Raw genomic sequence first — 14,602 nt, 5'->3', positions numbered from 1 at the left:
TACATTTTTACATTGCGATATAACAAGCCACTTTAACTATTGAAGGATATTTTATGAATTTTGATATCGAAATTGTATATACATTGAAGTCAATAAAAGTTTTCAGTGGATATCTTGTGTTTGTTGTATTTTGGGGGGCTGGCATTTTCCCCCTTCCTGATGATAAAGAAATTATAAGCACTAAAATCTCTCATGGAAAAATAATGGAATCTAGTTCTTTCCTGCTTCTTGAAATTTCTTACAATAAGTCCATGGACTTAAGTAAGCAGAATATCAAAAGTAAACAAGATGAGGGTAAAGATTTCACTTTTACAGTGAAAGGCTAGAGAAGGCTTAGCATAGCTTAAAGGCACTGGGCACTGAGATATCTTACTGACATCTCTGTTCTTTTTGTAGAAGAAGGATATGTAAAAATGTTTCTTCGTGGACGCCCTGTCACCATGTACCTGCCCAAAGATCAAGTGGATTCCTACAACTTGGAAGCAAAGATGGAACTGCCAACCAAGAGACTCAAGCTGGAATGGGTGTATCCTTTTATTCATTGACTAGGTCTTACACCTGATCAACTGAAGTTACCAGTTGATGAATGCTTTTGGTTTGAAGTTTAACTGTTAGAAATTCATAAAACTTAAGCGCTCTTAAGCTTCTAAAAGGGCAAAATATTCTACTTACACTTAAAAAATTAATTTAACAAAATTGGCCACATGTCAGAGCCCAGTACTGTCTTCGCAAAGGGAGTCCGACAAGAGCTACTGATTATGGGGACAGTGACGTGTCATTCCGTATTCGTGGTTCTTGCTCACATACATATACTGTATTTTCCTGAAAAGAAAATACTAAAATGTCATATGATTGTCTGACTGATTTCTTTTTGTTTGTTTTTTTGAGAGTCATGGGAAGATGTATCACTAGCATCCGGCCTGGATTTTAACTTTTATGATAAAATAAAGTTAGTGAAAAACTTATAGAAAAGAAAGCTTAGCGAAAATAATCACACATGGGTAAAATTTAGGATTCTCATGAAAATAGAAGTGCTGATTATTTTTCATAGTAAATGTCATATACTTAGTCAACTCTTCGGGGACCAGTGGAAAAGCCAGGAGCTTTACATGTTTACAAGGAAACAACAATGAAAATGCAAGAAAACACTGAATTTATGAATGAGAAAGTGAGATTATCAGAAGTAGACACTACACTATGCTGGCAAAAAGTTTCTAAACCTGAAGGAGGAAAGAGCCATCCCCTGGAAGGAAGCACTCACATTCCTCCTCAAACCAAGTAGGGACCCGGCCAGCCATGGGGACCTGATTTGCACATTAACACTGACTAACTGAAGAAGTAACGTAAGAGTAAGGGTACCCAAGTATTAAAGGGAAGCGTACAATTAATGGCATCAAGAAAATCGGCGTGGAGCATGGATACAATATCACTTAAAAATATAATATGAAGAAACTTCCACTCCCCAAATCTAGGCCACAAAATCTGAGTCAGCCATATGACTAACGGTCTTGAAGTAAAGCTGCTGGAATACAGTACGGGATGTGGAAAGTGAATGAGTTTCTGAGAAGAAAACACTGAAAGACAAGAAAATAGAGCCTGTGAAAAACGGTGAATGAAATGTTGATTTTTCACTTTTTGTTTACTTTTGCTTCACTTTACTATTTTCTTATTTTTTTATTTTTATTTTATTTTATTTATTTTTTAAAGTTGTTCCATTATAGCTCCAAAAAATGTTTTTGAAGCTAAAAACATTATTTTAATTTTTTAAAGATTTTAATTAAAATTTAGCTAACATACAATATTATATTAGTTTCAGGTGTACATCATAGTTATTCAACATTTATATACCTAATGGTCATCATAGGTCCAGCAACCATCTGGCACCATACCACGCTATCACAATATTATTGACTATATTTCCTGTGCTGTGCATTATATCCCCATGACTTACATTTTTTTAAATTTGTTTTTAACTTTAGAGGACACCTACAGAGGCCACCTTCCAGTCCATGCAGATTCTAAGACAAAGAGCAAAAACCCTTTCTCTACCCTCAAGCAAATATTTATTGAGTACCAGTTTAACGTGATGCTCTGAACACGAATTATAAGAAGTTCATTTAAATTGAAACTGTTGTAATTTCAGTTAGAAAAATGACTAGTATAGTTGAAATTATGGAATCATATTCTTTGGAATTTTTTTAGAATTATCATCTGTACCTTAATTTCTCCCCCCAAATGCATACATATTTTTATGTCTTCAGATTCAGATGTCGTAGCATTTACCTGCACCTATTTGGGAATCTATTTTGGCACACATAATTGAAGTGATTCAGTTCTTTAAGTCAGTAATGGTTAAATTGATTCGATCAGATCTGGAAAGTATTATTCAAAACACATTTATTTAGCCTACTCCCTATTCATATTTTAGAAGACATGAAACAGTGGTATTTGCTCCAAATAAATGGTATTTTTTGCCAGGTTATTTTTTCACATCCAAGTTCATATGATATTTTGCTCTCAAAATAGTTTTCAAGGTTCAGAAGTGTATACATGCCAAGATAGTAACAGAAGTAATTATCCTAAGGAGCTGTGAATGGTTGTGGCAAGGAAGACCTAAAATTTTTTTTTGTAAGTTCTAATATATTTGTTATGACATAAAGTATTATTTTATACATTAACTCAATTTTACAGTAAAAACATTCTATGTACAATTGTAAAGTTCTAAATTTTTTACCTTTTGTGTGTGTGTGTGTGTGTGTGTGTGTGTGTGTGTGGTTTGCACCTTTTACAAGTACTTTTATAATGTAAAAGATTTAGATCTAAGATTATGGTAAAAAATAAACTTATAATTGACTTTGCTGAGGTACATAAAAGTCAATTGTCAGTATCTTAAAATTTCTTTTTAAATACTCTAAAACATAAGGAACTTCACAGCTCAAAGCTTTTTCTTGGAATAGGATTGATAACCTCACACTACTTAATATTTGGAATAATAATAACAATATTTTCACATATATTAATATTTAGTTTTCCAAACAAGCTACAAAAGCTACAAACTGCAATCAGGATTCGACTGATTTCCCAATCATGATTCCAGAAGCAGGCTGAATCTCTTATTAATCCACAGAGTAATGGCCACTTCGGTTCCCAATTGTAGCTTCGTGTCTCAAGATGACAACATGGAGAGTTAGAAGACGACAGATTCACTTGGCTCTGTTGTTCCTTCTGATTCTAGTTCCCAGAGCCAAGCCCTCGCCTTGGAAAGATCAGAGATTCGAGAGGGAAAGTGAACATACTAGGGACTCTTGTGATAGTTCAGTAGATCTGAGCAAGTCGTGTGATAACGTTACCCAGGAAAGGCAGCAGAAAGGAAAGAGAAACAAAAGTTGGTGTGAAACATTCCAGCATTCCTGGGAATTAGTGTCAAACTGCAGCTTCAGGTGAATTTAATTCTGGAGTCAGGGTGGTAGGTTTAGCAGAATGTTTTGATTGTCAGCCTTTCAGAACACCAGCTTAGCAAAATTTAAAGGCAGAGTAGGTGTGAAGAAAGGCATCCACATAAAATTCCAGCAGTTCAACAAAGAAATTTGTTCCCTGGCTGTTGCTCCCCAGATCCGTGATTGATTGACTAAACTGAAAAGAGTTCATCTCCCAGTGACTTTACGAATGCCGATCAGTTACCTTTAGTAAATAAAATAAGTTACCATTTTTGATCAAGCTGAAAAATTTAGCTTTCCAAATATAATACTTTCTAAAACCAAAACTACATCTTTGTACTGTTAAAAAAGTATGTACTATATTTTGCCATGTATAATATGCACTTTTTTGCCCAAATTTGTGAGGGAAAAATAAGGATGCGCATTATACATGGGTAGGACTAATTCCATATTTATATAAATGTTTTTAATTCTTTTATTTATACTTATGAGTTAAAAGTGTAACTCTAGAAATCAATAATGATATCTGTACACAAAATAACACCCTGGAATACGATAATCGGTTTTGTTGAACTTATGACGAACTTGCAATGATGAAGAGTTCTTGGTCTTCTATGATGCGTAAATATCATAAATTTGTTACCCGTACATAAAATTTCTTGTACCTTGTATCTGTTCTTGTGTTTTGTAATTACTTGTTGCATAGAATTTCTTATACTATGTTAAAAAATAAATGCTAGGGCCAGCCCGGTGGCTCAGGCGGTTAGAGTTCCATGCTCCTTACTCTGAAGGCTGCCGGTTCGATTCCCACATGGGCCAGTGGGCTCTCAACCACAAGGTTGCCGGTTCAACTCCTCGAATCCCGCAAGCGATGGTGGGCTCCGCCCCCTGCAACTAGCAACGGCAACTGGACCTGGAGCTGAGCTGCGCCCTCCACAGCTAAGATTGAAAGGACAACAACTTGAAGCTGAACGGCACCCTCCACAACTAAGATCGAAAGGACGACAACTTGACTTGGAAAAAAGGCCTGGAAGTACACACTGTTCCCCAATAAAGTTCTGTTCCCCTTCCCCAATAAAATCTTAAAAATAAATAAATAAATAAATAAATGCTAAAATTCCTTTATAATACAAAAAACAAGTACCTAAATGTAAACAAATAAAAATTTGAATTAAAAAATTAAAATGAAAGATTTTTTTTCTCCTGAAAGTTTGGTCCAAAAACATGGATGCGCATTATACACGGCAAAATACTCACATTAAGTCAATGACCAATATTTATAAGTATATATTCACATTAAATCAATGACCAATTCCAACTGTATTGCCTGCCTATATGGGAGGGGAGGGTCAGATATATTTGGCAGAGTATTTACAATTTAATGTTATTTAAATTTCTGAAATTGATGGCAATAGTCACATAGAATTTTATTGCCTATGCCTGTTCAATAAAGCTGATGCTTTGTCAGGTGTTAAAAGGAAGAAAAAATGTTTTACCTTGACATACACGAAGCTATGGCTACAGGGGCCGCGACTGTCGGAATAACCTGTATCTACTTCCGACGGGTGAGACGGTGTATTTCATCGCGTCAGTGGTCGTGTTGTACAACGTGGAGGAACAGCTTCAGAGGCATTACACCGGCCATAATGATGACGTGAAGTGGTGAGTCCTCCAAAACTGGGGTGCCTGTGACGCTTGTGACACAGTCTTAGCAGAAAGGAGATCAGTGCTGAGTTCGTCTGAAACTACGTGAAATACTTCCATTTTTATCGACATGCTGTCTTCCAGCAAGCATGGATGCTGCCATTGTTCAGAGAAGATTTCAATCACATCAGATTTTAAATACTAACCTTATGCTATTTTCCATTAAAAGTCTACACCTGACTCCTCAGGTAACAGGAACAGTGGAAATCAGAGTACTGTTATGTAAATACACATAGTGGAACAGAGTCGTCGTCATTTTTTTTTTTTTTTTTTAGTGTTAAATGACCTTTACAAGTTCTCAAAATTAGTAGTAAGCCATTTGTTCCACCCTTCAGTGGATTAAAAGTGTATTTCAGTTTCTGGCATTGAAATAAAGAGAAGAAAAGGGATCTGAGAAAATAGGATCTTTGAGAAAAGCTCTTCATGTCTGTATCGTCTACTACTCTGTTTCCCTGAAAATAAGACCTAGCCGACCTTTCCTCCAAAAGACGCGTTAGATCTGATTGTCGGCTAGGTCTTATTTTCGGGGAAACACGGTAACTACCTGGCTCTCTAAGACACTTTTTTAGTTTCCTATCCTTATAACACGTAATCTTAACCAACCATGTTACCTAGACCAATGACTCTAATAGACCCCTGATTGGAGGCCTTCTTCCTGCATCTCATGCTAACAGCTTCTAATTTGGGTCTTTATTTTTTAATAAAAATAAAAATGTTTTCCCTCATGTTTATATCTGGGTCTGCTTTTCTCATAATTCATTTATAACTCTTGGTGGGGTTTTATGTATCTTGGAAGAATGGGTGGATGAAACAATGGATTTATGTATTTCTATTTGTCCGAGGTCCCTGGTCAATTATAAAAGTTCTGTTGGGGAAAGATGTTATCTTTGCTGTTTGCAATACTCAAAGTGACTTCTCAGTAAAGCTTGCAGACTAATTAAGTGGTTCTGAGATTGAAATGGTATTTTGCAAGTAAAGAATGCTTTTTCCTTGAGTTTGAAATATCTCTGGAGGTGAAGGAATTGAGATGAAATGAAACAGGCACTAATTGTCTGAGGTCATTGGGGTGCTCAGAGAATTCATCGTCAGTCTGTAAAAAGTTGGGCATTATGTATTTCTTATATTTAAATTTTCAACTAGATTATATTTGATCAAAAAAAAGTAAAGCTTACTTTTACAGAGTAGGTATTTTATAAATATCCTTTTTTTTTTAGCCTAGCAGTTCATCCTGATAAGATCACTATAGCAACAGGACAAGTCGCAGGCACGTCTAAGGATGGAAAAGTGAGTTACATTCTCTTTTCATATTTTTGTAATGAACTGGTAGCACAACAGAACATGTTGCTGATGAATAAGCCTGCTTAGGTATAAAGTATCTGAATACCTCTTAATCCCTCGTTAGAATTTTTTATTGCAAATTAAAATCTTTCCAGTGACTTATAAAAACCCTTTGAGTTCATCTTAATTTCAACCAATTTATAAATAGCATTGTTCTTGCCTAACATTTCATTAATTCTTAGGATAGTTACATACATATATAATAAACATTTAAATAGTAAGTACACATTTATTAAGTTAAAGTCATAAGAAATCATCATTCTATATAGGCATTTTGCCTCTTCAGTGAATTTCAGGCAACCTCTGTGTGAATCTCTGTTTATGACTTCAGCCCATGGAGTTTGTGTCTGTGTGTGATCCACAAAATTTGCGGGAGTTTTATCACAAATTTTGTGAGCCCTTCAGCAAGACTTTAATTTGTATTTTAAAGAATCAGAGGGGGAACTAGTGGAATTTAACAAATAGCGAACAATTCAAAACTGGCTTCCAGTTACCTATTTACAACAGACTGTGGTCGTTGTCATGTCTTATCCAAAACTCCTTGCACCTTTTTGGATTTCTACCTTTATAGCTTATTATTGCACAAAGTATGATCTGAAACTAATTACATGAAATACTTCCATTTTTATCAACATGTTTTCTTCCAGGAAACGTGAATGCTACCATTTTTCAGAAAATACTTCAATAACATCAAATTTTAAATATTAACCTTATGCTATTTTCCATTAAAATTCTTCATCTGAGAAGAAGTAACAGGAACAATGGAAATCAGAGTACTGTTATGTAAATACACATAGTGGAACAGAGTCGTCATCTTTTTTTTTTTTTTTATGTTAAATGTCCTTTAAAAGTTCTTCGAAATTAGTAGTAAGCCATTTTTCCTCCCTCTAGTGGATTAGAAGTGTAATTCAGTTTCTGGCATTGAAATTAATTAGAACTTTAGAGCCAGAGAAAATGGGATCACCATCTGAGCCATCCCTTTCAAGTTACATACAGAGAAATCCAGAGAGGCCGAGGGGCTGTGTATGCCCAGCTACTTAGAGACAAGTTCAAACTAGAGCCTCACCCGCCTGCACCTGACCCACTCTGTCCACTAGGTGCAATGCTAGGCCTTTTCTTGATAAATCTGCTGTTGGTTCTGGAATGCTTTCTTCTATTGAGGAAGAGAAAAATTAGTATTAAACCATGTTGGAACACAATTGAGAGGATTTTGAACTAAGTCAGAACAATTCGAAATTTTACTTTTGTATAATTGATAGCCCAGTGTGCTCCTATGGGGCCCAGGGACCCCTTAAAACTCTTTGGTGGTGCCCCAGTCTTGATGAATCCACACACATTTTATAAGACTAACCCTTATAGGAGATTCCATTTTCCCTCTCATTTTTCCTTTTTAAAATTCAGACACATCCAGATGTACAAATTAAAATATTCCTGTGGTTATCAAGAATTGGCTATTCAAAATTTAAGACGTGGGAGACCTCTCCTAAGGTTAAATCGGTCACAGTGGCCATGTCCTCCTGAAGCCTTGGGAATCTTTCATTTATGTTAAAAGACAAGAGTTCTCAAACGCAGAAAAAGACCTTTTGTTTTGACAAAACTGAAATAATCTTGTAGCATCCAGGTAAAGATAAATTTGTATAACTGTCACAATTGGGGACCTTGCGTTTTTTTCTAAACAGCAACTGCCCCCCCATGTACGCATCTGGGATTCCGTGACATTGAATACACTGCATGTCATCGGAACTGGGTTTTTTGACCGAGCCGTCACCTGCATTGCATTCTCCAAATCTGTAAGTATGAGCCCTGTAGGTCCTGCAGCCTTTATCCCTAGGGCGGAGAGAATCATCTCAAGGCTGAAGAGGGAGACCGTTAACACCCTGGGTGACCACCCACCCAGTGAGTGCAGATCGGACTCCGAAACCTTCCTGCTTCCCAGGTCCCCTCATTCAGAGGTCACACGCCTCCCATCAGACGTTTCCAGCCACATGAGTGTGGTAATGGAAAGAGGCCCTGCAGCCACACTCTTCAGGTTCCTGAGGTAGTTTTGCCTGCTCTGGCCTTGAATTTCAGCTGCCCCTCCCTCGGGGGCTCCAGCACCTCTACTATCCACCGAGGGACTGGCTCACTGTCTGTGAGCAGAGCAGGAGTTGAATGGGCTGCATGGTCTCTCAGGCTTCCTTGGAATGTGCCTGTTCAACAGATCTACCCTTCCCACCCCTGCTTCAGCCAGTCCGGAACTTATATCCCGGACACACGTACATGTTCACATCCACATACCCCATGCCTCACCCCCAAGGCCCTCACTCCTTGCACAACCTTTCAGTGACCCCAGCCGTGGTTAGTACCAGGCCTGTGCTGAGCCTGCTGCGGGCACTGGCCCCTCCAGGAGGAGGGCTCTGCAGCCCTTTTGGAGGCTGGTTTTAATGGAACTGCTGGTGAAGAGCCACCCCGGGACCCCTCTCTTCTGCTCATGTCCCTTCATCACCCCACGTTCACCTGCTCTCCCTGTCTGCCTGCCTGCCCAAGTAAGCAGGTCTCAAAAGCAGCGGGTACATACTCTATAACTAAAATGTAGAGGACTCTTTATTAAAAATAAAATGAATGTTCATTGTGAATCACTCTCAACCTGTTTTATTCTCAAGTGTAGTCTTCCTATGAAACCCTTTGTTTTCCAGAACGGAGGAAGCAATCTCTGCGCTGTGGATGACTCCAATGACCACGTGCTCTCCGTATGGGACTGGCAGAGAGAAGAAAGGCTAGCGGATGTGAAGGTCTGTCCAAGCCTGTGCTGGGCTCTGCTCTCATTTCCCCACTTGGAGCCATCTCATCCCACTGGCTCCCGGCCCCTTGCCTGCTTCTCACTAGGTCTGTGGGCCCCCATCCCCCACGTAGCCCTCAGAAGCCCTTCTCCTTCCCAGAATCCCTTGGACTCGGCCCCTCACACCTCTCAGGAGGCCATGCCCCAGTCCTGGCAGGTTTCCTTCTCTCTTCACAGGGTCTGTAAGGGTTTTCCCGACCTTCTTTTATAGACACGATTCTTTTAATTCATTCCATCGTTCATTTGTTCACTTTTTCTTGCTTTCATTCAATAAATGCTGAGGGTCCCCTGTGTACTCACATGTCAGGAAGCACTGGAGGTGTGATTCTGAGGTGCCCCGTCAGGCAGGGGCCAGGAGGGGAGCAGGCCGAGGGCTGGGGGTGAGGTCAGCACGGCCAGTGTGGGGCTTGTCCACAGCGGAGTGCACTCAGGAAAGACAAGCGCGTGCCTCTGCCAGACTCCAGTCCCCCCGTGGGACTCTGCCTGCAGCGATGACCTGTAGGCTTTTCTTTACCACCTCTCGTTCATTCTGTATAATATGTCAATGAACTTTCCTTAAGCTTTCTTATGTTTTCCTCCTGTTAAATCAGGATTCAATCTGTTTTATGGAATTGACTTCAGATTTCTCATCCTGGCATTCGTTAACCTAAAATAACCTTACGTCCCTAAAATTATGCCTGCCAGTGCATCACTCTCCTAAGCTAACGGGGGATTACCGCTGGATCACCCTCCTCACCTCACATTGGGATTACCACTGGATCACATTACCTACCTAACTTTCTTGCATGTTGGGATGCAGCCCTTGTGTGCTAATTTGTAGTGTTTCCTAATACCTGTTTTCATGCGCTAGCCCTGCCTTCTAATATTCTGGTCAAGTATTTAAGTTATTGCTATGTTCCTAGGTTGGATATAATCAGAGGCAAGTTATTATTCAGGTTTTGAAAGGTATAACTGAATTATCAAGTAAAAGGAACAATCATGGCATGATTCTTCCAACCAGGATGCAGGTCCCGGAAATCCGATAATGGGTGAGGGGTAGTGTGGTACACCCAAGGAGCTGAATCTCCAGCTTGGTCACCCACCCACCAGCACCGTGCCAGAAACTGGACCAGGAGGGACTCCCAGGGCAAGCATGGCAGCCAAAGTGAGGCAGGAGCAATGGAACCATAGAAAATCCAGATTCCTGGGCCCTTTCCAGAGATTCCAACCACTAAGTGGCGTCAAGGGCTGACATCTGCATTTAACACTCGTCAGCTGCTTCTGTTGTTCAGCCAGGGCTGGGAATCCGTGCTGGGCAGAGGAGAGCAATTCTGGCAGTTCTTAAGTCCCCAGCTGTCCCTAAGCTACTCCTTCAGTGAACGCACGCTACGGGCCTCTCTGTGCCAGGTGCTGAGAAGCCCGCCCGGAGAGAAAGCTCTGCGTGTCATCCTCAGGCTACAGCCAGTGGGGAGACAGACAGGGAGAGGCTAAGCCCACAGCAAACAGAAGTTTCGTGTTCATTGAAGGTGAATTAAATAGGGAAAAATGAAGAGGCTCGGGCTTAACTTAATGCGGTATTTATTTGTGGTTAAGATTTTATTTTCCTAAGTGTCTTAAGAGATTTGGGACATTTGACTCTCCTGTTTCGCTCAGTGTTCTAACGAAGCTGTATTTGCGGCCGATTTCCACCCCACGGACACCAATATAATAGTCACCTGTGGAAAATCACATCTGTATTTTTGGACGCTAGAAGGAAACGCCCTCGTTAAGAAGCAAGGATTATTCGAGGTAAAGTTAAAAGACATTTATAGTTTTAGTTTTCACTGAGTGTCCTTGTGGTCAGCCACTTTTCTTTGAGGTATCCCATCTTAGAATATAATTAGTCAATGTGGGGGTGTAGTGACAAAGACTATTCCTGGGATCCCTAACAGAGTTGGGGAGCCTCTTGTGTCTCGTGGATGACACTGGAGATCCCAAGAAGGAAGGGTGGGCCAACACAGGGAAGAAGGAAGGCACTCAGGAGGTCAATTGGGCAACACATCTTTTTGCAAAGGGTTGTAGACTCTCCCTGTGCTTTCCAGTCTGGCCACTTGGGGGCCTTGTGACAGCATCTCTTCTCTGTGGGGATATTTGTCCCTATGCCCAGAGGCGGTTGGAGGACCTCTTTATTCTGGTGCCAGGGCCCCCTGTTCCTCAGGCCATAGTCGTGACAATGCAGACCGCCCTTTAGGCCCCTCCAACACCCTCCTTTGCTCAAATTGTCTGCAACTGTCAGGAATTTCTTTATTTTGGAGCAGATAATCTCATGGTAAAAGTTACTTAATGGTTGATAAAGATGAAAGGCATGTAGTGTAGTGACAGAAACTGGCACTATCCATCGGGGGGTTACAGTGAGTCTAGATATTATTAATCCAAAAAAAGCGTGTCTTGACTAAATATATGTATATATTTACAATATTCTGCAGAAGCAAGAAAAGCCAAAGTTTGTCCTCTGTGTGACTTTTTCCGAAAATGGTGACACCATTACCGGAGATTCAAGTGGCAACATCTTGATATGGGGAAAAGGTAACGATTGATGATTGTCACAGCAAACATTTTGTGGTAACGTTATAACAAGTCACATGTGACTTCTGTTAAGAATTGTCTACTAATATAATGTATAGGATTGCTATTAAATTCCGAGTTATGTCGGTATATACATACATGTGTGCCTGTGTCACTTGAAACCATAGCACTAGCACAGAGGAAAACAAAAATGGTTAGAGTTCATTGACCCTGCTGTCATTCTAAAAGGCTCATTAAGTCCAAGATACTATGATGGAATTAACAGCTTTCTTAGGAGATCTGTTAACAAATCATAATGATGATGTATTCCGTGACTATTGATTTAGCTATGAAATATTTAAATAACTGTTCTGGGTCACATGGTATTTGGCAGACACTATTAAGTACTAATTATGTGCGAGGCAGCACACTAGAAGCTGTGGGCACACAGCTGAGTCACATCCGAATTTCCCACTCGGTGAGCAAACAGTGTGGTAAAGAGGGTTCTTCACGTTGAAGACATCCATTCAGTTGAGCTCTGTGATCATTTGTGTGCTTACCATGTGCCAGAAAAAAGGGGAAGTACACCATCCCTCAGGGCTTTCAGAGTTTGGGTTGGGGTGAAGGTGGAAACAGCCCATCAATGTAATTTCTGTCTAACGTGGTGACTTCTGTGGTACCCTTGCTACCCTTTGTGCTGGGTGCTCTCAAGATTGTTTCCCTCACCCTCAGAACAACCCTGTGGGATGAGCAGGGCCTGTTACACAAAGGGAGAGACGGAGGCGCAGGGCAGTTAAGTCACGTGTCCAGATACACAGCTCATCAGACTCTAGTCCTGGTCTGAGCCAGCTGTCCTCCCGTTGTGCTCTAGCCACACTGTGCTTTGTGTTAGCCTGTCTTCCTTAATTATGAGGAGATCCAGTCCGTGCTGGCCTAGTGCTCTGTGAACTTGGAGAGATCGAATCCTTTGCAGACTCACATTACAAATGATGTTCTAACCCACAGTATGGACGTTAAAACAAACGTGAGATTTGGTGGGCAGGGGTGAGCCTTTTCATAAAGTTCTAAGGATGGTGTCCTTGGTGTGTTTAGGTACGAATCGAATAAGCTATGCCGTCCAAGGGGCCCACGAGGGTGGCATTTTTGCACTTTGTATGTTAAGGGACGGCACGCTGGTGTCGGGAGGAGGGAAGGACCGAAAGCTCATTTCTTGGAATGGAAACTATCAGAAACTTCATAAAACCGAGGTAAGACAGTGAGCAGAGCTGTTGAAATTCGTTTGGAACCTTAAACTGTTATCCTAACCAGCTTCCTTGTTCGTTGGAAATCTTTAGCGTACAGTTTTGAAAAACTGTTTACATAAAATTTTATGAAATGGGATAATATTTCCTTAAAATCATGGGCGGTTTAAGTACAACTACTAAAATGGAATTAGATTTATAAAATTTGATGTTGTAACATATTTCACATTTAGGATATTTTTATAGTGCAGTCAGTCTCACTTTTTCAAAGGAATATTATCTATATTTTGATTTGTCATTGACATCATCTTTTTCACTTTAATTCCTAGCGTGTTACTTTGGAGACTTTATCGCTTTGAGCTAATATTTATTATCTCCTTTGCACATGGCTCAGTGCCAACACATTCTCTAGAGCTCCACGTTCTTCTTTCGTATCTGTTTCACCTCCTTATTACCTGGGTAGCAGCTTGCACTCCGGTAGGAGCCAAAGGCAAGAAATCTAATATTCCTTCTGCACTCTCATTGAATTTTCTCCCCCAGACCCCAGGAAATTATGAGCAGACAGATGTCAAGGTCGGCGTCAGCTTGAAGGTTGATGGTCGCCATCGCTAGCGTAGGGTGAACACACTGTAGAACTTTCCCAACTTCTAAATCAGATGCGCAGAACATGTTACATCCTGTAACACATGTTACATACAAGAGCCGCTGGCACGGTGCTTTGACTATGGAAGAATTTGGTTTTGTTGATTCTTGCTCTTAATAAAGGAAGCCCTTCATCTGAGTTTGGAAATCACTTCCCTTTCACAGAGATTTTAACCATTGCAGCATTTTTTTTTATCATAAGATTTGACCAGCATTTCATTGAATGTGTACCCAGGTTAAATTATAACCTCAATCAAAGCTGCACAGCCTCACCCAGTTTCGTAGAAGATACTCACCATGTTTATAGTATCCACTACTCCTCTTCAGTAGCCTGGATTGACATCACCTGTTCTCAGATCTGTGCTAACGAACACACTGGAGGTCGGAGCTGTGCAGAAGAGCAGGCTGCTGCTTCCCTCCCTAGAACGGGCACGTCTGGGGCAACCACCAGGGTCTAGCTATGGCTTTCGTTCTTTCGACAGTGTGAAAACCTCCCCTTCTCTTATCCTAGCAAGTCGTCCTTGGCTGGTGTATGTTGAAATTATTTTTCTTCACATTTACATAATTCCATATGTTTACCAATATAAACAATGGATTTCAAAACTAAATAGAGTGAAATTGCTGAAGAAATCACCATTTTAAGTTACAGTAAATTTTAGGAACTCCTATTATGGCATGTTAACTTATTCTTCACTCTCCCAATTTTACCTGTGGCTGCTAGCCAAGAGCATAACAAGTAAAGAGTAAACTAACCAGTAGTGTCTCTTACTGTTTAACCTTGTCAAGGAAAAAACGCTCTCTTGTTTATTATCATTTTTTTAACAACCTTACTCTAGCTGATTCTTTTAAGGCATATAAAATGTTTGGAGTTTAAGCGTAAGATTTGGGGTTTTGATCAT

At 40.2% G+C, this 14,602-nt stretch overlaps 1 protein-coding gene across 5 annotated transcripts in view; it reads left to right on the top strand.

The window, feature by feature from the left end:
- The window catches only part of EML1 (EMAP like 1), a 163,837-nt gene that overhangs the window by 134,367 nt on the left and 14,868 nt on the right, over positions 1-14,602 (top strand). For all 5 annotated transcript variants that reach the window (XM_033108794.1, XM_033108793.1, XM_033108795.1 and 2 more), the window contains 8 exons: positions 397-526; positions 4,950-5,099; positions 6,356-6,425; positions 8,159-8,269; positions 9,155-9,250; positions 10,930-11,064; positions 11,742-11,841; positions 12,913-13,067. In XM_033108794.1, the coding sequence (XP_032964685.1) occupies positions 397-526; positions 4,950-5,099; positions 6,356-6,425; positions 8,159-8,269; positions 9,155-9,250; positions 10,930-11,064; positions 11,742-11,841; positions 12,913-13,067 (947 nt within the window). The remainder of the gene's footprint in view (positions 1-396; positions 527-4,949; positions 5,100-6,355; positions 6,426-8,158; positions 8,270-9,154; positions 9,251-10,929; positions 11,065-11,741; positions 11,842-12,912; positions 13,068-14,602) is intronic.

This window comes from Rhinolophus ferrumequinum, chromosome 6 (genome assembly GCF_004115265.2).
Source record: "Rhinolophus ferrumequinum isolate MPI-CBG mRhiFer1 chromosome 6, mRhiFer1_v1.p, whole genome shotgun sequence".
Taxonomy (NCBI): domain Eukaryota; kingdom Metazoa; phylum Chordata; class Mammalia; order Chiroptera; family Rhinolophidae; genus Rhinolophus; species Rhinolophus ferrumequinum.
Note: the sequence above shows the minus strand (reverse complement) of the source record. Positions and strands in the feature narration are given on the sequence as shown.